Raw genomic sequence first — 23,378 nt, forward strand, 5'->3', positions numbered from 1 at the left:
AATGCTTACTTTCCCCCTATCTGAACTCATCCTTCTTCTTGAGTCAAAAAAATTGAAGCTTAAGACTTAATTTTGAAATTTCAGCTTTAAAAATGCATATAATAAACAGGAAATTTGCAACCCCCAATATAGCTCATGCTGTGAGCTTTGTTAATTCTAGTGAAAATTATCTTTCAAAATAAGCAATATGAAGTCTGTATCTCACAGGTTTCTATATTGTTCTTGCATAGAAACTGGCATTCACAGTCTCTGCTACCTCTGGAGATGAACAAACTAATAAAAAGGCATTAATCGCCTTACTGTTCAAGTATACTGAAACCAAAACCTTTCTTTTTCTGGGTATTATTATTCCCAATTAACTTTTAACATCATAATACTTTACATAAAATGTGGAATTCTAGGCAAAATTATTTGCACAAAAAGAATTAAAGGGACACTCTTTAAAATAATACTAAAAATCATACATATGCTCTATATTTGACTTGGTATTTATTTGGATGAACCTCTAACAGGAAAAACAATATTTATGCAGGTGACATATTTTTCAGAAACTTGATTTGTTTTTTTCTGTTTTGCAGCTTGGTTGCATTTTTCTGAAAAATAGATACCTCAATTTATTTCAGGGTTGGTTTTTTTTTCCCTCTAATGAATATATTTGTAGGAGCTATTAATGCACATTTAGATAAACTTTCTGAGGTTGTCAGTAGGTGGTAACAGCAGAAGTGTCCCATCACCTACACTCCAAAGAAGTGATGCCCATTTTCCCGTAAATTAAGCCAGTACCTGCATAGGAGATGCCCACATCCCAAACTGCTTCTATTTGTCATTCCTTGGACAACACTTGTCAGCAGAAAGGCAGTGGGGCACTGAGATACCTGGTGGCTGAATCATTCTTTTCAGATTAGGTCCCCCAACCACCTTGGGCTGCACATGTCCACAAAGCTGGAGGATCATTCGTGGCAGGACACTGGGCAGTGCTGTTGTCCCTCTTCTGTGTTTTCAGTGGGCATCAAAGCAGTGGGGATCCTCTCATCAGCTCCACAGCCACTAATTCACTGCTTTTTTCTTCTCTCTTTTTTGCAGAGGGACAGTGCAAGGGTTGGGAGAGAGGAATGTGTTACAAAGGAGGGAGTATTCTGTTCTGTAGAGCATGATTTGTTATCACACTAGCAATAAAGAGAAAAACAATGTTTGTATATTGCTGCTTCTACAGTATTTCATCATCTTCTGGGACTGGTAGCGCAGCCTTTAGCAAAAAAGAATTCTTTGCTGCAGTTTTACTCATGTCAATATCTGCCTTTGAGTACATTAAATTCAGTGTGGAATAGTTAATTCAGGACCTTGACCTATACTTGCTTTTTGAAATCATTCTAGCTCTTAAATTCTTATAATAAGCCAGAGGCTAGTACTTGAAACCTATTCACAGTACGCCACAACAGTTCTTGAGTCAAGATTTCCCTGTTATCCTCCTCTCTGCAATGTTTTCTCCTTTGGTCTTCACTTCACAGGCAGAATTATTAGTACCTGTGTAGAAAAAGACTGTGTCTTATTTTAGCAGTTTCGTGACAATAACAGTATTTCACTGCTCAGAAAGGGTCAAAACAATGTTCTCGCTGTACCGCTTAGCTAGAAAAAGTGCAAGAATGTCTTCTCGCAAATCGCTGGAGAGTATGTTTGCAAGAAGTTACGAAACAGCATTTCAACAGCAGATAGAAAAATAGCTGTGGAAACATCTTGGGTAAAAGCTATAGGGAAAATAGACAGCCTTGCAGTTTGCCAGTAAAATGCTTGCAGTTCTTCTCTTATAGGTAGAAAGAAAGAAATTATGAACTAAATAATTTAGAACAAAAAGTGAAACAGAATTTGGGTAGCCTTTTTTTTTTTTTCCATAATTGTCTCCAATTCCTGATAGTTACATTTGCATATGCCAACAAGAAATAGTCAAAAGCCAAAATGAACCTGTATTTTTACATTTCTCAGCATGACTAAGAGAGTCAGAATGTGTATTACAATCTGCAGACTGGAGTTACTAGCCCTTTATATGAGGTGTTAACTTAAACCCCTCTGGAAGAGAGATTTCATAAGGGAGTTCTGATGGAACTTTCCTGTTCCTGGAAACAGGACTACCAGAAGTGAACACAATTTTTAAATTCTTTGTAATAGCAGTATGATGTGCCAACTAGATAAAAGTGAGATATCAGCAGAGGATTTAGCTGTGCAGAATTCTGGTGAAGAAGTGTGATTATTAACTTTGCTTTGTTTGACCTCTCTAAAATTGCTTTATAGGGGAAGGGTCAGCTTTGCTTGCTTTGAAACTAAAACCCAAGACTTCTTTTTTAGCACTTTCACAGCATGAAATGTGTTAACTGTTAAAATGGATTTTGTATAACAGTTCTTCATCCCGGTTTAAAACCCACTGTGGCATATATCTGACCATTTTGTACTTCTTTTTTTTTTAAATCTCTGAAAGAAAAATAACTATTTTTTTAATTGTGAATTCAAAACTAGAATGTGTTAGGCTGCCATCCTTCACTTGAGAATGGTCACAAGCTGCCCCAGCTCCTCAAGCAGAATGTAAGGGCAAAATGCATACAAATCAAATGCTTGGTGGATGCTGACTTCCCAGTAGCATGTTGACTGGCTGTTTTGTTGAGATTTCACACACATACATAAAAATAACAGCATTTTTAGCTGATCCCAATAGATTTTTCTCTGCAGCTGCATCACTTGTAAAAGGCTTTTTGTTCCAATTCTTGAAGTCTGAAGTATTGCAAGTATTTTTTTATTTTTTTTTAAATCTCAATTATGATTTATGTGTTGTGATGACTTTAAGGGCTTGATTGGGCTACAAATGTGCTTTGAAAAAACAAGAAAATGTGCCCATGAAAAACACCGGCAGTTCAAAGCTGAATATTGAGCATACAGTTGTAAACTCACATGGCACATGGCTGGGTAGGTTTTTTTGGCAGAGCCAGAGTCTCAACCTGCAGTGATGCTAAAGATATTAGCAAATTAGCACTGCAAAGCTTGCCAGCGTATTCGCTAGAGTCCTGCTCATGCTCTCACTGCTGTAATTAAAACTAATTATTTTCTAAAACATAGTAATACATGAATATGTGCAATAATCATTTTGTAGTGGGCAATCTGTGAAGTATTTTTAAAGCTTCTTTTCCCCTTCGTATCTTTGGCTTGCTGTGTGGTGTGCCTGCTGCCTGGTGCAAGCCAGCACTGTCATTTTGCAAGAGCCATGCTACCCTGGTAAAGACAATGATCCTTTACTGAGTTTTACATTTTTACATTTGGGATATATATTTTTTATTTTTTTATTGTCTTTTAGGTTATTCTGTATGTTTTTTTTTTTTACCTCATATCCTTTGAAAGAAGGGCGTAAGGGGGATTAAAAAGAAAGGGAAGGTAATCCAGTCTTCCACAAATGCTGTTCACATGGTTTTCAGCAGGCAAAGAATTGCCTGGTGTCTTGCTGCTGTTTTCTGGTCATTTGCATTGATTCAGTGTCATGGCACCTCCTAGCATCTACTCTGCCCAATATTTTCTGTCCATTTGTCTGAACGTTTCTTCGTGTATCTTTCTAGAAATCCAGGAACACAGCAGCTCTGCAGCAGTAATACTATACTTGGAATTTGAATCTTCAAATAAAAAAAAAAACCCTTAAACTCCTTTCACCCCTGGGAAGCAGCTCTATGCCATTATCAGAGAAAGACATTTGTCTGTTCGTTATAGTCCCACCTCATTTTGGCAGGAGGAAGAAGCTGAGTGCTGGTTCTCCAACAGAGCACAGTTTACAGCTTGTAATTCTGTAGTTAAGGCTCACAGTGGCTGAGCCATTCATATTGAAGTCAGTAGGGGCAGGAATTATCTGCTGGACACCAATATTAATACAGATGTAATTGGAAAATGCAAGTTTTTCCTTGGATTTAACATGGCAAGCAGAACATGCATTGTTTTCATTTACATTTGTCTGTTGCTAAAGGGAGAGTGCAGTAATTAAAATAGACTTGTAGTGTTAAAATGTTGTGGACAAACACAGAGATCGTTGGAGAGCACCAGCAGCATGAAGAACGAATTCTACTCTGTTAAGTGGTGGCTGTTGCATGGTGCTTGTATTCTTTTCTTGTTTGTTCTCCTTTGTTTCCTCAATTCGACTGAAGAGGTTTCCAGGTTTCCGGATGCTAGAATAACAGGACAGAGGTGGGAAAACCTCTCCTTCATGTGGCGCCACAACCGTGCAGCAGGAAGCGTGTTTTTGCCTACAAAGCCAAACACAGTCATGCTTAACTGTTTCTCCTGTTTTCGATTAGCACCTATGGGTCTTGCAGATATGATGACACCTGGTGAGTCCAAACTTCCCCTTCCTCTCAAAGCAGATGGCAAAGAAGAAGGAGCCCCCCAGCCCGAGAGCAAGTCAAAGGTATTTACCATCTTCCGCACGTGGTGTTGGTTCCGCCCGCAGAAGTCTGCTATGTTGTCCTTCATCTCCTGGTTTTGTCCTACCCATTTCTGTTCTTTCTTGCATGCCTTTCCATTCATGTGCAATCTCTTTGTTTCTTTGTTTCTTTTTGTTTTTCTTTTTCTTTTTTTTCCTTTTCTTTTTTTTTTTTTTCTTCATTGTGTGGATCTGAAAGTTACTAGTTCTTACGGCATTTTAACTTGCGGGGGCAAAGCATCCCAAGCCAAAAGTTGCGTGCGTATTTGGCTGTGCCAGGTGGGTGGGAAAGAAGGGTCTTGCCTGGTTTCAATCCTTGCAGCCATTTTTCTCTGCCTTCAGTTAAAGCTTCCTGTTTTGGCCACAGCAGCAACATACTTTAATATTTTGCTTTCATACCTTATTTGATTAAATAAGGTGAACAGCTTGTTTTTTGTTTCTTTCTTTCATAATGGGAAACCCATGCTTATCATTTCATGTGCGCTTGAAGTAAGCATGGTGGCTTAGTGACTTTAGCCAAGCATCCAGCAAACTTTCCAAATTATACTAATTAACAATGTTGTTTTAATACCTTTTATATATATATATAAATATATTTATATATGTGTGTGTTTTCTGTATGTGTCTCTCTGTTTATATATATTTTATATATAAAAGTTGGTCAGTCTGTTAAACTGGATGTATTTTTTTTTGTTTTTAATAAAGTTTGCCCTGCCTTTGTCATATTTTTTTTTTTTGTATTCCTCTACCACAGGATAGCTACAGCTCTCAGGGTATTTCTCAGCCCCCAACCCCAGGCAACCTGCCAGTCCCTTCCCCAATGTCCCCAAGCTCTGCTAGCATCTCCTCATTTCATGGAGATGAAAGTGATAGCATTAGCAGCCCAGGCTGGCCAAAGACTCCATCAAGCCCTGTAAGTGGCTCTGGTTATTTTGGTTTTTGTTTATTTTTTGTAATTAATTATATTTTAATGCTTGCTTGTTTGTTTTGTAAATTCCTTTTCTTTATTATTTATCCACTAAACAGTTTTCTTTCTTTATAACACTGGGTACAAATTCTGCTCTCGGACACATGACTGTAAGTTCCACTGCCTGGCTTCAGTGGGGCCTGAGCATGCTTATCCAAGGGCAAAATTTGTTCCAACAGTACTTTGAAATAAGAAAGAGTAAAATTGTGTGCATCATGTGAGTGTGCTGTCTGGTAAAACAGCAGTTGTTGTGAAGAAAACATCCTTCCTGTAATGCATCAGCTTCCAAGCATGCCAACTGTGTTGTTAAGAACAATTCCATTTCTGTTCCTGGGCCCAAACTCCTTCACATGACTGACTTCACTCTGGTTACTGCACTTGTCTTTACTAGGATTATTTAGGGGAAAAAAAAAAAAAAACAAAAACAAAACAAAAAACAAAATGAGAAATCTTCTCCCCTACTGAAACAAATACCCATCAAAAGTCAAATTATAGACTCAGCATCACAAAAAAGTTGCCGTTTATATTTTTGAAACATTTTTAATTTTGAATTGTGTATTTGGAAATACAGCCATTAGACTGTCAAGGCACAGTCTAAACCAAAATTGTTTCTAAATTTGCTTCATTTGGTTATTTTGAAATAACCCAGACATTGAGCTGAAAAAAGACCCTGATGCATGTACATTTTTAGAAAACTATTTTGTAGATGAGTAATGTTTAATCATTCTCATACAGGTTGTAAAGAAAAACCTGAGAGAGATGTGTGGAGCTAAAATCAGATTTCATCATGTATCTTTTTATCTATATATATATATATATATGCACACATCTAGAAAATCTGTATGCATATATAGAAAAGAGAATGCAGATGTAAGACGATCTTCGGGGAGCAAATGTCCATCTGGTCATTTTTGCTTTGTTTGTTTTTTTTTTTATAATTAGGAATATATATGTTGTTCCTCTTCTTTTTATCAAAAGTGGAAATGATCGCAATTTCTCGGTAGAAAAATAATGTAACATTCTTGTGCAGAATGTAAAGGGGGTTTTCCCCAGTGTTAAAGTGCACTTAAGTTAGCAATAATTCCTTGGTAACAGTTTTTTCAAAGTGATATGTTAAAGAGTATGTCTCAGGGCAAGCAGAGGAAGGCCAGTCAGAGGGGAAGAGATCTAACTATCCAAAACCCAAGACATTTACAGAATCCCCTGAGCAAGGGGGCAGCATGGCATGAAATGTACCACTTAAATCTTTGGATTTTGATTTGACAGCAACTTTGAGTCTCAGAAGGCAGCTGATGTTAATTGTTCCCACAAAGCCTCATCTTTTTCTTACAAGCATTTGTGAAAGGGTGACACCAAAAATTCTGTTAGTTTTCTTTGTAGTAATGTTTGGGGTATTACTTGTTTGGGCAGTTTTCTGGAGGAAAGCAAGAGAGTTATTGCAGTGCATTCCTGAGCTCATTGCATAAACTGCATAGCAAATCCTGGAGTCATTGTGAACATAGGCAGAGATTTTTTTGTGTAAATAAAGTATAGATTATTGACAGAGTATAACATGGGAAAAAAATAAATGAGGAAAGTTTGCACTTTCAATTTCTTCTGAATGTCCTTCTCTCCAAAAGCTTCAGTTAGACACGGATAAATACAGTGCTTTGGAATGATAGAAAAGTAAGTGCTGCAAATGAGCTGATCCCTTTTTACCTATGAAGGCCAGTGGATTGGATAACTTCATCGACTTCAACAGCAGCTTGACATAGACTGGAACGATTGATTGCAGGCATTTCGTTACACTTGAAAACAGCCTGAATTGGTTCATTAAATCCCAAAGCCGCTTCATGTGCTACAACTTCTCCATTCCAGTAGAGGATAAAAGCAGGGGTGAATGGTCTCTGATTCACTTCAAGGTACCCCTGTGATACTACTAAGTGGATCCTCTCTTTCAGCTGTTTCCTGTGGAAGGGAGGCATGAGAAAATGGGGAGAAAAATGTTGAACGTTAGGTTTTTAGGCCTCTTTGGGTATGCCAGGAAAAGGACACTTCTGCTATGCCACTTTTGCATATAAGTGCATCCCTGATAGTGGTGAGATAGTTCTAAAATTCTCTAAAAGAGACATTTCAAGTGTGGGTGTAAATTATGCAAGGTCACTGCCACGTGAGTTAAACAGTAGGTTGGGAAAACCCCATAAAATGCTTTTCACTGTCCATAGATAACCCATGAGCATGACAGTGAATACACCTGGACAGTACTACACCTCCATGGTGCTAGCCAGGAGGGGTCTCCAGAGTCCTTCAGGAGAAAATCTTGACAAAGGAATGTGTCCTGCACAAGCCTCTGCCAGGGATTGGACTTGGGAAGTTTTAGCTGCCTGTGTGTGCACGCTTTGTCCTGTAGTAAGAGAGGTCTGTATAACACATGTAATATTGGCAAATTCTTCATTAAAGTCAGGGAAGGGAAGAGTAGATAACTGTATAAATATAGAGCCTTAAAGATATGTACAGAAGCAGCTACCCACTGCCTTTCATGTGAAAATAACTCCTACAGAAATTTGTGTTGCTCTGAAGGATTCTGCAGACTCATCATACAAGGGTCTGCATATAATACAGTTTCAATAGTGGGTAGGTGTATTGAAAAGAAAGTATGGGTTTCGACAGGTTTAGTATGGGAATTGGATTTAGTATCCACATACTTTGATAGAGTTTTTTTAATCACCATTTAAACACTGCCAGTATATCATGTGGAAGAGTGCTGGGGATTGCAGGCAGAGTAAATAACTAAATCACTAAAGATACGTGCCACAGGCTTGCACTAGCATTCTTCTGTCACCAAAATTATCAGCATACTTAACCAAAGGTCATGATCTGTGTTCTACCAGCAATGCCTGGGATGTGCTCATTTTAGTTTAAAATGGGATCTTTCTCTTTTAAACCCTTGTTTTATAAGGGTTAATATTTAATATTTATAGGTAAATTTAGGCTTCCAGCTGAACCTGCCCGTGTGAAACTGAAGTTTGTTTGTGTGTAGACTAGCTTGCACACATCTGTCATTTTTAGCCGTTTACATTTATAAAAATAGAGAAGAGAAAAAGATCTTTCCTCTTGAGGAATTGCATTCTTCCCTCCAGTGCATTCTTCTAAAGTTAACATTTCATTTTAGAAGAAAATTGCACCCATTTTACAAAGCATGACAACCTGAAAGCTCACACAGTAAGAAACACTTCTTACCTTCTGTAAGCTGTGAAAAGTTTTCAGATTATACTGTCATTTTAGAGCTTGCTGCCACACTGCTGAAAAGCAGCATCATTTGAGATGTATAGCAGAAAAATGCAGAAAGAAAAATTCTTAACTGTTTCCCTTCTGCTCTGAATCTGATTTGAAAAAGTGAATCTTAACATATAAAAATGAAACTCTAAAACTGGTAAATCTCAAGTTTCCTGATCATGGCTCACCATAAAAGTGAGATAGAAACTATTTTGTTGCCTCATGTTAGAATATAGGCACATAGAAGATTTGCTTGGTAAAAGCTGGAATTTCCCACCTTCGTTTTTGTAGAGTTCTGGGATATCTTAACTGTCAGATTAAAATTGATGCTGGTCAGCAGTAGAGTAACTTCATAGTTACTGCAAAAGGTAGTGGGGTAGTTCCAGTTCATTCAGTTGTCCAAGCCTGTCTGTGCTCATGTATCTGGCGCTCACCACAACATCAAATTAGTGGCAACATGACTTCCCTACTTTCCCCTTTCCACCTACCCAAAAAAACCTTCCCAAACTTTGACAAAGTGTATTTGTTGCTAAGAGTTAAACTGATTCTCTGAACACTCAGATACAGAGCAAGTCATACTTTCAGTAAATTGGTTGCTATTACAGAATCAGTTTGTGCTTTCTTTGCATAATTTGCAGGATTCCTGTCAATATACTTCCTGCCAGCCACTTAGTATTAATAAAACAAATTTAGCCCTGACTCTCACTTCAGTAGGAGTTGTAACGCAACTAAGTCTGGCTGAAGTAAATTCAGGCATGCACCTCGTTTCTAAAAGAGGTAATCATATCTCCCTGTAGGAAGGATTGCTGTGAAGAAGTTACAGTGTCAGCAAGGCAGAAATCTTTAAAGGAGGCTGTTTATTTAATTAAAATGAATATCCATTCACTGGAAAGAACAGCAATGGCTCATGGAACTGCTAGGTCACCCACCTTGGCTTCATGTTTCTTCTCTCCTGACTATCTTCCAGTTTTGCCAAGTTGCAGCTGATAGCTGGAAGGAGATAGAGAGTCTGTCATATTTTCCAGGCTTACATGCAAGATGAATGGTGGCAATGCTCTTGATGATTGGCAGTGGGGTTCTACTCTGCTGTATCCCTCTTTTATGGTGTTGAGTTCCAGGCCTCACCACTATGTGGGGACAAGGCCAAAGTTAGTGGTTCTGTAGCATCTGTGAGGTACAGTGAGGATCTTTTTAGAGATGTTCAATTAGGAATGAGTTTCTGTTTACTTGACAATAGTCTGTCTTCAGTTCAACGTAAGGAAAAGGCAAAGGAGGGAAAGAGTGATTGACTAGATGAGTTTTAAGAAGTGTCTACTGCAATCAACAACAAAGTTTAGGTTTTCACTATACAGACATAAAGGATATGTTTCCTTTCACATATTTGGCTCCTTTCCCAAAGCTTTATGTCAGTCTTTCTCCCCTGTGTTTAATTCTGAACCACTCCCATCTTCTACTACTGAGCAAATCAGTTCACACTCTGCAAGTAGGAGGGTCCTCCTGCTGTAGCAGCAGCCCCTCTCTGCTGTCAGAGCTGAGGCAGCTTGGGTAGGGTCTGTGACAGGGTCTGTCCACACATGGCACAGAGCCCAGCTCACAGGGTTACATAGCACAGAAAAGATGGGGTGAGAATTTATAGCTTCTGTAGCAGCCTCAGTGCTTTCTGCTGTCTCTACATTAAAAAAAAAGAAAAGAAAAAAAGAGAATCAAACATAGCATGAGCTTTCATTAGCTGTAACTCCCAAAGAGCAGCAGGAAAGCAGGTTCACTCCCGCCTTTTTGCCACAGAGATGGAATTCTGCTCTTGCCACCTCTTCTTCTTTTCCTGGTGGTGTCTCAGCTCTGATTGCTATCCATCCTTGGTTTTCCCCAGGTCATAATACACATTCCCTTTGCAAGGCAGGACAGCTGAGATGGATATCATCTGTACTCTGTCAAGGGAGGAGAGTAGTTGCTACTTACAAGCCACATTGGATCAGGCAGCTAATTGGCACTTCACAAAGAGTATTGCCACCTATCTCCTGGTACTGTAGGTGCTCTTGCTCATCTTGCTTTCTGGCCACAGTGGTGTGAAGTGGTAATAAAGCATAACCATTTGTGACTCTGAAGAGAGGACTACTTCTCCATGTACTAGTTTGCCATGATTCACACTTCAGGCTATTTTTGTGCAATTCCTGCTCTGGAGGATCACTTTCAGGTTTTCTAGTTCATCTTTGAGGGCAAAGAGGAGAGGCTTGGTTTGGTTTTAGGATTTTCTAAACTTGTGTGGGAAAAGCTTGTTTCTAATTTTACCAAAATAGTTGCTTGCAAAGCACTTTAAGATAAGTGGATGAGAAGCACTCTGTGAGAGCTACCTCTTCTTAAGATGACATGAGGCAACATCAGAAACTTGCCTTCTGGGATCCAAAGTTCAGATCAATGAAAGAAATATGAAAATGGGGAGTTTGGGCCCTTTATTTATAAAGCTGACTTTTCTGTATATGGACAGAATGTACTGTTTGTGCCTGAACTAGTAGCCTTCATTCCTGACTGTTGTGTGATAGCTTTAGTTTGTTTGACATCTTCTCTTTTTCAATGTTGTGAGTTTCTTACTTTCTTTTCCCTTCCCCTCCCACCCTTCCCCCAACTCTTTCTTTTCTTCTTGCAATTTAGAAATCAAGTTCCTCTACCACAACTGGAGAGAAGATCACTAAAGTCTATGAGCTAGGAAATGAGCCGGAGCGCAAGATGTGGGTGGATCGGTACCTGACATTCATGGAGGAGAGGGGCACACCTGTGGCCAGTCTGCCAGCTGTGGGCAAGAAGCCCTTGGACCTGTTCAGGCTCTATGTCTGCGTCAAAGAGATTGGAGGTTTAGCACAGGTGAGAAGAGCTGGTTAAAAATGAACCTTCAAAAAGTCTATTCTTTTTTTTCTACAGTATTCCTGCTGGATACATCATTAGGTTTTCTGCCCTGACAATATTGTTGAAGAAAATGGTTCCATGGTTTGATAGCTGTCTGGAGTTCATTTTGGGCTGCATAATGGCCCTAAAACTTTACAGTTTAAATCAAGATTGACCACTGCTGTAGACAGATGAAATTGTTGCTTTTTCAGGGGAATCTATTAATGCTGCTGAGAGAAGAAAAGAGGAAAAGGCCACTGGATCAAAATTATGAGTAAGAAGCAGATGACAGAGCTAAAAGGAAAAGGAAATTTTTAAGTCCACCTTTCCTATATAGAGATACAGCCTGTAGGACAATTCAGTTCATCTTTCCAGAGAAGCTGCAGATATATTCTTAAAACACAGTCCTTCATCCCAAATCTTTAAGTCCCTATATGGTATATATGGTGTCTCTATATGGTATATTTGTTTCTTAGACATGGACTGTGCTTTGTTTGGAAAATGCTTACAGTATATTTTGGGTTACCTTGCAAACATAATGATTCCAAGGAAAAGGTGAGTTACCTAAATGAGTTGAAGAAAAATGAAAGCAGGAAGAGCTGAGAATAAAATAGTCACAGATGAGAAATAGAAGCCTTCATTTGTATTCTCACCAGTTAAAGTTTTGCAAAGGGACATTGGAAAAATACTCATGAATTCTATAAAGCTGTTCACCAGAGAGCAAAATGAAATGTTTCACTGTTTAGCATCTAAAGGGAAAGCAGGAGAAAATGGTCAGTACTTGCAGCCTTAGATTTGGCATTTGAAGTCACCTGGCCTTGCCGGATGCTTGTACAAAGCATCCCTTGCAACTAGGGGATCACTGGCTAGACACCAGAAACTATTGTAAAGTGCAGAGATCCATGAGTTCTATGTTTATGAGAACATTTGTTTAGTATCTTGCAAAATGAGGTCTTAAATACAGCTAACATGTAGATAAATACACATGTGTAATATTATATAAAATGTGATACTGAAACATACAATTCTACACTAATTACAAAATCTGAACTCAAAAATATGGCAAACAAATCAGATTCTCAAAAAGATAACTTATTTTCATAATCTATGTGGTTAGTTCAAGAAAGGAATGTCCAACATCAATTAGTACCCCTTTCAAAGCTATTTTTAACAGTGCACCTCACAACATAGGATTTGACTACTGAATTAGTTCATTCGCCCTTCAAATCCAGGGATTTTAGCTATTCTTATTATTAAAGGAAGGGAGAGAAACCTAATATAGTTCATTCTACCAATTGTTAAATGCTGCATATTGGTAAGAGATGTTATCCTGACATTTTCAGTGATCAGCTCATGCCCCTCAGCATCATACAGAATTGATTACTTTTAGCTCAGAAACTTTATTACAGGTAAATCGTATCATGCAGCTGCTCTGCCTTGTACAGTATGATTGTGCCCACAGTATGACTGTTAGCATCAAAAATTGAGCAAGATGGGGGGCAGATGGGATATTCTAGAGAGTCATTCATGTTTGCTTATTATGGAAATTTATTTTATTTTGGGACATTCAGTGTTGATTTTCAGTGACAGACATTATGCTTTGCCAAAGAATAGATGCTGTTCACTTAGACTGATTTTTGAAAAAGCTAAAGTTACAAATGTGTATGCTTCAGTACTAGTGAAAATTTACACTTAAAATGAGGGCTCCTGGTTTTTCTGGTGCACACACATGAATGGTCACTATGTTTATCTGTTTAGAGCTACTCAGAGGTTCAGAGCTTTGCTTAATGAGTTTCATTTAAATGCCCTCCTAAAAAGCTGTTGCTCCAACTGCTGCACTCCACATCTCGTGACTCTGCCTGGAGAGTGTCAGTGGGTGGAGCTGTGCAGCAGTGGTGCATGTTCCCTGTCCGAGGAGTTGCTGTTGATGGGGTCCCAACATGAACAGACCAGCTGCTGGCAGTCTTCTTTTAAATGCCAATATACTGGGCATTTAGGCATGAACATTGCTGTTTGCATTATGCAATGTGTTCATTACGCACCACTTAGCTGTAAGCCAGTAGGCACAAAGAGCTGTGTAACTGGATTTCAAGCCTCAACAAGGGCAGTTTATGAAAATCTGGTCTCCTTTAACTCCTGGGTTCTTGCAGGATGTACCAGAGAAATAAAAACACGTGGCATAGCCATGCCAACCTGCTCGCTGTTAATGCCATCCTTAAAAGATCTTTGCTGACTGGCAGCAGTTACAGTGTTATTAAACACTGAGAGAAACTTAAGAAAATGTTTTCTTTGCTGGCACACAGTCTAAGGAATAGTATGGCTAATGATAATCTTTCTAGCTATACAAGTTAAGATAGAGTCATTAAAATATCAGGCCTTAGGGCAAGTAGCAGACATCATGGAATCAGAATTGCTACCAAGAAAAGATGAGATTTCTCAGGTGTTTAAAGCCAGTTTACTTTGGTGCTGACCCTGCTCCTTGGATCATACCTAGAAATTGCATAACTGGTTGAATGAATTTAAAGGCATCAGGTGTTACAGCAAAAGCAGTGGCTGCTACGAATGGTACAGCTGAGTGAGTCAGTGGCATCACCCAGGATGACAAATGAACTTCGCTATTATTACAGATCAGCTGTGTTTGAGGAACTCATGAGCAGAGTCTTTCAATGTTCTCAGCCTTAAACTGCAAACAAGACTCACAGTGGAGTGGTGCAGTCAGCATTGTAATACAGAGTATTGCTGGACTAGCCATGAGTGTTTGAAGTCTGCCTTAATTAATTAAGGGGCCTGGCTTCACTCTGCCTCTCATCTAGCCAGAGGATCATTGATCTGTCCCTGCAAGATGCACTAAAGTGAAAGGAATTGAGCCAGGAGTTACAAGCTGAACTGTTTGACAGCTGGTGGCTATTTGGGAGAAAAATTTATTTTTCATATCAATGTTCAAACGAATTGCAGAATAACACTGTTATTGCTTTCTAAATTATATTTTAGAAGCTGCTTTTTAATTAGAATGGGGTGGGTGTGGGTGGGTGTCAGGGAGGGAGTGAGCAGGAATTTGCTTGGAGATGGATTGCTAACTGAAGAGCACAGGCCCTGGAAGGGCGTAAGACATTTAAAGGATGCACCATGCAGAAGACTCCACAAGCAAAGCTTTTTATGTAGCTATCAGCAGGTTCCTTAATGGCTTTATAACTGTAAATGCTGTCTGTGCATTACTGCGTGTGGGAGTAATGAGCATTAGTTAAAAGAGGAAAATAAAAAAAAGTAAACCAAGACATTAAGTGCTTTTTTTTTTTCTTTTTTGTTTCCTGACTTAAACAAAGCGCTTTGCTGCAAACCAATGATTCTGCCGTTTACTTTGCTAGGTTAATAAAAACAAGAAGTGGCGTGAGCTGGCAACCACCTTGAACGTTGGCACTTCGAGCAGCGCAGCCAGCTCCCTGAAAAAACAATACATTCAGTACCTGTTTGCCTTCGAGTGCAAGATTGAGCGAGGGGAGGAGCCCCCTCCAGAAGTCTTCAGCACTGGAGATACCAAGAAACAACCTAAGATTCAGCCGCCATCTCCTGGTAAGCCAAATAAACTGCAGCCTCTTACACAATCATTTTTTGAATGCAAGGCATACTAGGTAGCTGCACCCTGTATATTTATAAGCGTGTCTTGATAATGCTGGATAAACAAGGATAAACCTGTTGTTGGCATCTTGTTCTCAAACTTGGAGCCAGCTCCTGAGTCAAATCAGAGTGAAATCTTCAGGGCCACCACAGCTGTGTGTCTGGTTCGTCCTGCTCACTCCAGCTTACGAAGATGTGTGTGCCAGCGTACCCTTAACATTGGAGACATGGGTGTAATAAAAAGAACAGAGTTTTGCACAGATGTTAAGACAGGAGCAGGCATTTGTCTAAAGGTCAGGCTCTGGTACCTGCCCTTTCCTTGCTGTGACTGAAGCTGCTTTTCAACACAACTGTTGATCAGCAATGCTTCAGTTGGAGCAGGATGGCAGATGCTGGACTGATCAGCGTGTCTCAGATGGTTGCTCTGATGCAGCTCGTGTTGAATGTGTGACAGATGGAAAGCTGAGGGTACGGTGTATCCCCACTGCCAGACACCCTAGTTTGCAGGCACGCTCTCTGCTCTTTTGTTGCTAATCCTGTGTATCAGGTAAGTCATTAGGATCACTGTTTTTATCTTCTCATCTGAAAAATTGGAGCTGGCATTGCTTTATTTTGGCTGTTCCTTCTTCCATTTATGGTGTGGTGCTTGAAACCACTGTTTTCTTTCTAAACGCATGTCACTTGAGATTCTCAAGATTTGATAGTCACAGTTGATACTGAATGCAGGACTATTTTTAAGTAGAAACATTTTAAGTACGTAGGAAGAGTCATAGTATTAGTCTAGATGTTGCCTTCTGGACTACCCATGGAAGAGTACAAAAATCCTTAAATTATTTTGGATTATTCCTTTTGTTATTAGTTTTTCTGACCAACAAAATAATTTGACAAAATTTGCAAACTACCACCACAGTTACTATTAGGCAGACCACCGTCACTTACTGCCAAAAGAATATATAATTTCTGGGATGTTTACAGCAGTTTCCGGCAGTAGAACACAGTTTTAGGAAAATGTCAATTAACCTAATTTCTGTTAGTGCAGTTCACTGGCTGAAAATGGGAAGTGGAGAGTCAGAGACCCAGCAAGCCCTGCAGACGGTTTGCAATTGCATGACTTCAGTACCCTATCATGGACACTGGAAAATTGCAAAGACCTTTATAGTCATATAATAAAGTTCTGGCCTTTCCAAGATTATCTCTTACAATAATGCTTTCTCAGTATAGAAAAAGATAACAGTGATAAGGCTTAAATCTTTCTCAGACTGTTTCATTCAGTGTAAGGATTTGAGGGAGTGTTTAGTTAAAATCTTCCTAAGCACATCTCTGTGTAATAACTTAAATATTTCCTTCACCTTGTTAAAACCTAGGGTTATCAGGTACCCCGGTGGTGATTGTTTAATAGAAAGGACTTGCAATTTAATTTTAGAAAATAGAGAAAAACACTCAGTACTAGAAGCAAAGCCCATAGTCCAAATATTTATCTGTCTGAAATAAGCACAGAGTATCCTGAATGTGCACAGCTTCAAAAAATAAAATATATATGCCCGTCATCTCCTGAGAAGACTGGTAAAGAAAGCTGAAATAGTTAGGCTTGCTAACTAAGGACAGTGAAGAAGAAATTAATCTGTCTCTAAAAATGAAAGAGTATTACACTTTGTTCTCTCCTCCCTTACCTCCTCTCTCCAATACTTCTCTCAGTAGTTGATTTGGGGATGATCACCATAAATCAGCTAAATTTCGAGATGAAGAATTGCTATTTAAATATGTAAACATGAAACACAGGAATGGAAATGTCAGCTGTACCACTTTACAGGGTCCTTTTGCATCACGACGCTACAAATGAAAATGGCAAAGTCCAAGTTTAAATTTATCATAACATTCAAGCAAGCTGTCTTTGAGGAGAACTGAAACTATTTTTCTAAAATAAAAGCACAGCAGGACATAGAGACTAGAAATGGAGGAAGCAAGCAAGGATCTCAAGGTTTGTTTTGTTGGAGAGAAAAGAGCTCGTGTCACTGAATGGGACTGCACTTCTGTACAGAGAAAGGCTTTCCCAGTGTGTATCAGCTTTAGTACATGAAATCCCGCTGAGGTATAGATGCCTCAGAGAGTACAAGCCTGTTCTCTTTAATAGTCAGCTTTTTTCTTGTTCCTTTTCCTTTAGTATATACCAACATTAACATTTTAGCTGCACAAAAGAGGCAGAGTTGTAGACATACTTTAGATAATCTGTCACTCTTTGGCATTCAGAGGAAACAGGAGCCCAATACAAGAAGAAACAGTAGCCTCCAAAGGTCCTTGCTTTAACCATTAGCCTCTCTTGTGCAGTTAGCTCAGTGTAGGCAGAGCCACTTGGAAGCCAAATCCATTTGCAGAGAACTAGTTACAGTATTAGGGCTGAAGTTAATCTGATGGAAAAGCAGAAGGACTTGACTCAGAGAGGAGAGTGTTGTATTTTGTCCAGTTCTAACAAGCTGGTGCTATGAAACAGGTCTTGAGATCTTAAAAGTCAGCTGAACTTCATACAGCTTTGAAAATAAAATATTTCAGTTGCTCATAAGAATACATCAGGACTAGCAGCCTTAACAGTACAGAGAAGGATTCAGTTCCAATGTCATCGTAGTTCCCAGGTGGGTGGTTATGCAAGGTGGGAGCAGGCTGAAGTGCAGCTTAGAGCAAATCCGTTCTTGCAGATATCTCACATCCAAGGGGTGGTTATGTGACTGCCTCACAGATGACCTTTAGAACACAGGCATAGAGGAGTGCTAGGAAACACGGTGTGACAGCCATGGCGAGGAGGTTCATATGGAAGAGCACGGTCAAGAAAAGGATGTGATGTGTAAGTCAAATTTATGGGACTGTGAGACAGTGGTCTGGGATCGCGTGTCCATTTGTTTGTAGCACTATATTCAGGATTCTTCTGTCACTTCTGGTTTTTAGAATATCACTGTTAAGGTAAATGGTACATAAAGGAGTGAGTAATTTAGTGTTGTGTACAGTGAAATTCATGATAGTGTCAGCAATTATAAGTTGAAAAAAGGAGTGAGAGTAGAGCAGCAAAGTGACTCTGGTTGGCCTTAATCAGCAGAGATTTGCACAGTAGCCAAGGTGTTAGGGTTAGGTGTTAATTTCAATAGTCCTTACTTCATAGAACTGTCAGAGCCTCTTCTGCTCTTTCATAGAGCTCCTGGGGAGGGGTGGGGGCCTGAATGTGTTAGTGTGCCTTGCACTGCTCTGAGGCTGTGCAAGTTGGTGACGCATTTGTGGTTGGCTGAGGCCTTTGTGTCAGCCTGAATCTGCCTGGGTCAGGTAATACCATCAGCAGCGAAGGACAGCAGTAAATGCCTGATGACAGAATGACTACTGGGGGATCCATGGTGGCCTTCTGTCCTGATCATTGGGCCTGTGCCAAGGTCCATGTCAACTGCTGATGACTTTAGCTGCGTAAAAACTCCCTTAGAGAGAGAAGCATTGTAGGTCTTCCTTCTTTCCAGGAGTGGGTGCAAAGACAAAATGCTTTTCCTGTCATGTGCATTTGATAGTTTTTGACCAAAATGCTCACAAATAATGTGGGCAGTTCTAAACTGAGAAGAATTCTAGGCACCATTACTGTAAGCACTAATGGATGCTGGAGAAAAAATTCTAAAGGAGCATCAGCATGAAGGAGTCGTCTTCCTTTGCTGTACTCTGGCACTCAGTTGCAGTGTGCAGTTATGTGTGCACAACTCTCAAAATAAGAGGCTCAGAATTTATCCTGTGTTGAATGAACAGGATGGCCAAAGTGGTCCAGCTGAGGATGCTTGTGAGTAACAGCAGCTGGCCCTGATGTCAACAGAGATTTCATTAAAGCAAACCTGGGAAAACCATACGCTTGTGCTGGACAGAGGGAGCGAGAAGGCGCCAGGAGTGTGTTGCCTGCGTTTCCTTGGCAGCAGAGAAACGAGACTTGGGGAGGGGGCTGGCGGGGGGGACACGACGCGGCACCGCAGGACACAGCCGTTCAGTGAGTGCGCCTGTAACCAAACCCATCCGTCTCTGCTGGCGGGTGGCTGACTGAAGTGCTATTATTAGCAGGCAGGTGATGTCATGGAGCGTGTCATGAGGCCAGCCAGGGAATCCCCACTGAAGATGGATGGCCAGGGGCTGGGAGGGGTGGCTGGGGGGACAGGCGGAGGTGGCCCTGTGGCTGCATCCACGCCTGCCCGGGGGGGCCCTGCAGCAGCCAGCAGCCCCCAGTCCAGCCTAACTGGGGCACTGGGTTCATGCTGTGTAAATTATCTTCCCAGCGTGGTGGCTGGCTGTTCGCTCTGAAGTATGTGAATGTACTTAACCTTCAGTAACCTTTCCATTGTTTACTTTAGAGTATACATTTGTAGCTTCTGGCAAAAGGTAGGGATATCCTAGAGAGCATGTCAGGCCTCACATTAATGGAGTTTCAAGAGGCTTCATTCTTCTTTCCTTTTCTTTTTTTTTTTTTTAAGGGAAAAAAATTGCTAGCAAGAGGAAGGTTTTATTTCTTTTTTTAGCTGCATATTTCTTCTCTGGTAAATAAAGAGTCTCTCCTGAAAGCACTACTTAGTGCTATGCAAGCTTTGCAAGGCAAAAGGCATGCCAGTACTATAATTCCATGCTACAGAGAATAATGTGTGCTATCATGTGTTATTAACACGTACTTACACAGCAAACTGTGGAAGACCTCACCTTCTCACTGACCAAGATGTCAATTGTATTTAAGTTATGATGTATTTTGTATTGTGGAAAGCATATTCTTACAAATCTGTTATGATACTTGAAAGACAATTATTGCTTAGATGTGGATGTGAGACGAGGAATTCAGTAGCTATGAACCCACCACAAATACGTTTTTCCTGGACATCCCCAAGATAGCTGCAGAATCATGTCAGCGGAGATTTCTTTTTCTAAGAGAACATTATTGTTTGTCTTCCTTCTTAGAGCTTTGTTTAATACTGAAGCTTATGAAGCACTCTAAAAGGTACTCTTTCAGAATGTCCACAATCAAAATTAAACATCTAACATAATAAAATTCCTGCAAAAACAGATGTAAAAATTTCAGAGTGCAGCCCAGCAAATGTAAAATTTAAGGTGAAATAGGAAATACAGGCTCTTCTTGGTAGATGGAGTCCTAATCCAGAGACTGAAACGCAGTTCTTATTCTGTAGAAGTGTCCCTAACCCAGTGGAGGTCAGGGGCAAAGTGTATTAACAAAACAGTACCAGAAACTTTGCACTTCTCATGACAGCATTTGGCTTCCATTTTTTCAGTTGTATATAAGCAGTCATTTAGAAAGAGGCTTGAGGAAAAATAATCAACCTTTTAACTACACTCTGAAGATAGAAATTGGACTTGTAGCTTCTCAATTTGGTATCTTCTTTTTTTCTTTTAAACCTTTTTTTATATAAAACACACTGTCATGAATAATTTTGCATTTCTGTAAACACTGAAAAATCTTTTACTTTTTTCCTTTAGGTTTGCTAGAGATATGAATTAAGCTCTTGCTCAGGTAGGATAGGGAAAAGCTTAATTGCTTCTTAATAGCCCACCATAAGAGAAATATGCAGGGTTAGGCAATATCCGAATTTACAGTAAGTATATGGGTACACTAATATGTTTATTTACATGTTTCTAATACAGCAAGATAGTATGTGACAGTCAGAAATGCTTTCAAGCTTTTTAGAAGAATCTAGAATTGTGTTTAAAGCTCAAGGCCAGAAGAATGATCTTGACCAGCTTGGGGGTCATATATACAAAGAGCTCATTTTATGTGAATATGATGGGTTTTTTTGTTTTATTATAGCACTAAAGCCTTGAGCTAACAGTAGACTATAATGTAACTAACATTAGTGGTTGCAAATGTTCTTGTTCCTGTATTAATGCAATCAGAGAGCTTTTCCTAAACTTTTTTTTTAACCTCATTACTATGTAAGCATAATTCAAAAATGCCTCAGAAAGCTGAGGACAAGAACAATGTGGTCCACACAATGTGGATTTTACATATGCACTTGCTTCTGAGACTGATTTCCAGATAGAGGAACATGTGTTACAGATATAAATGAATCACATATAAAAAAGGTGTTCTTCAGTTAAAAACAAGCTCTGCCTGTCAGGATGATGAGTGTTCTAGGATTCTGAGCCAATTATAAACTACTCTCTTTCATATACGGAAGAAAAACCCATACTGCTTGTTCCAATTTTCCCTCTAACAGTAATTTATAAAGTTTTGTTAATTGGTTGTTGAACGTAGATAGGCAGGCACAATAAAACACATGACAGTTCATAAAAAAAGAATGACCTCTCAAGCCAAATCCGTGTCCTACTCAGTGTGTTAGATTTGTGAAGTTTTTCTGTTGGTAATTTTTTTCCCAGTTCCATTAAAGACTTGAATCCTGCAAGTTCTCTTTCCATAGAATTTCTGCTGCAAGACCTGTCAGATCCAAGGCTTAGATGTTGTTACTAATCCTCACTTACCACCTTCTAAATCATAAAACTACTGTGTAGAGCTTTGGGCTCAGGGCATGTTTCTGTTCAGTAGTCACATGAAAATAGTAGCTTTGGTGTCTACTCTGGAAGACTGGTCTGGATGTATTTTAGTGCTATCTTTACCATTACCAATATCTGATGTATTCATTTACATGTCTTTATTGCTGCTCAGTCACATCAGAACACAGCAGTAAAATGCTCTTCTATGATTCCTATACCAAGAATATCAAGCTATTCACTTCCATTAAGGAGGACACTAGTGCAGATACTCGATTGCTTTCTGAACAAAGAAGTTCTTGCAGATTAAACAGATATTTTGCAGAATTGACCTGGTTTTGTTACATGTGCTTTACCATCACTGACCCTAACTAACATTTTGTTAAGATGTCCATTTCTGTTTTTACGATTCTTTTAGGAGTTATCTGTAGCCTCCTGTTCAAATTCTACTTTCAGTTATTGTTTTCTTCTGATCCCAGATTGCCTTTTGCATTTCTTAAATACCATCTTTTGCCATGCTGTCTCAAAGATGCCACAGGATTGCAGTGTGTCGCTAATCATTTGCTATGTTTCACCATGGAAATGTCTGCCTTTTAGTGCTAAATAAAACCATGAATTTATATTAATATAGCAGCTTAAATTTATGATGAAAAGCTTCTGGATGAAATATTTCTTATAAACGCATGTGTTGTAATAGTGATTATATGAAGAAGCTATGCCAAAGAACAACCTTCATTTACTCTGTTGTAAACTACAGGCAATTAACTTTGTATCTCTGACCTCTGATTTAAATGATCCTTCATCTGGATGATTTCTATCCATGTTGCTTCAGGCAGCAGATTAAATTCATGATTCTAGGAAAGATGATGGCTATTACTGCACAGCATATCCTGATCTCAGAAGATTTTGGGGAAGTTACAAAATACTGAAATGGATTGAGGTATACACAGGCTTCTGGAGGAAAGAACTATTTTTTTTTCCTTGATGATTATTATTTCCACAGGAATTTGGCTGCTACCTTTTCATAATTACATTTTTTTATTATTATTATTGTTTTTCAGCTAATTCTGGTTCCCTGCAAGGCCCACAGACACCACAGTCCACTGGTAGTAATTCCATGACAGAAGTGCCAGGCGATTTGAAGCCCCCAACACCAGCATCCACACCTCATGGACAGATGACACCTATGCAGGGTGGCAGGTATGAAAAGGGCTTTGCTTCGTTTTTGATTGCTGTAGTTCTACAGCAGTTTAATCTGGTCTTTCCTAGCTGCTTAGGCACTTGTAGGATTTTGTGGTAAACCAGTCAGAGTCTGAAAAGTGGCAGAAAATTATTTATTTTATAGGAGGAGGAGGAGGAGAGTGAGGGAAAGGGAGGAAGGAGTAGAGGTCCATTAGCTTTCTAAACACCAGAGAAGGATCAGACAAGCACCAGTGCAAAGAGGTTCATGTGAATATGTCAGTAGTGGGGAGGAAGGTGCAACCCAACAGCACCAACATAGAACCACAACCTTCCTTTCCTTGATCATCCTGTACGCCTCTGGTCAACAGATTTCAGTCATGCTCAGGAAGGAGAAACATGTGGTTTAAAGGTGTCACCTGAATTCAAATTGTGAAAAGCATATACAGTAACAGTGGTTGAGATAGCAGAGAGTTCAACTGGATGGACCAAGAGATCCCTTTCAGTTCTGTGCTCTGGAAGTCTCACAGACTGGCTTAATCTGAA

At 39.5% G+C, this 23,378-nt stretch overlaps 1 protein-coding gene across 9 annotated transcripts in view; it reads left to right on the top strand.

Moving 5' to 3' along the window:
• Positions 1 to 23,378, top strand: part of ARID1B (AT-rich interaction domain 1B) — a 324,442-nt gene that overhangs the window by 285,777 nt on the left and 15,287 nt on the right. For 5 of the 9 annotated variants that reach the window (XM_086868234.1, XM_086868229.1, XM_086868242.1 and 2 more), the window contains 5 exons: positions 4,320 to 4,429; positions 5,199 to 5,357; positions 11,316 to 11,525; positions 14,912 to 15,116; positions 22,715 to 22,853. In XM_086868234.1, coding sequence (XP_086724360.1) covers positions 4,320 to 4,429; positions 5,199 to 5,357; positions 11,316 to 11,525; positions 14,912 to 15,116; positions 22,715 to 22,853 — 823 coding nt within the window. The remainder of the gene's footprint in view (positions 1 to 4,319; positions 4,430 to 5,198; positions 5,358 to 11,315; positions 11,526 to 14,911; positions 15,117 to 22,714; positions 22,854 to 23,378) is intronic. The other 4 variants (XM_086868256.1, XM_086868261.1, XM_086868264.1 and 1 more) reach the window with 1 other exon arrangement.

This window comes from Cyanistes caeruleus, chromosome 2 (assembly GCF_971803275.1).
Source record: "Cyanistes caeruleus chromosome 2, bCyaCae1.hap1.1, whole genome shotgun sequence".
In the NCBI taxonomy this organism is placed as follows: Eukaryota; Metazoa; Chordata; class Aves; order Passeriformes; family Paridae; genus Cyanistes; species Cyanistes caeruleus.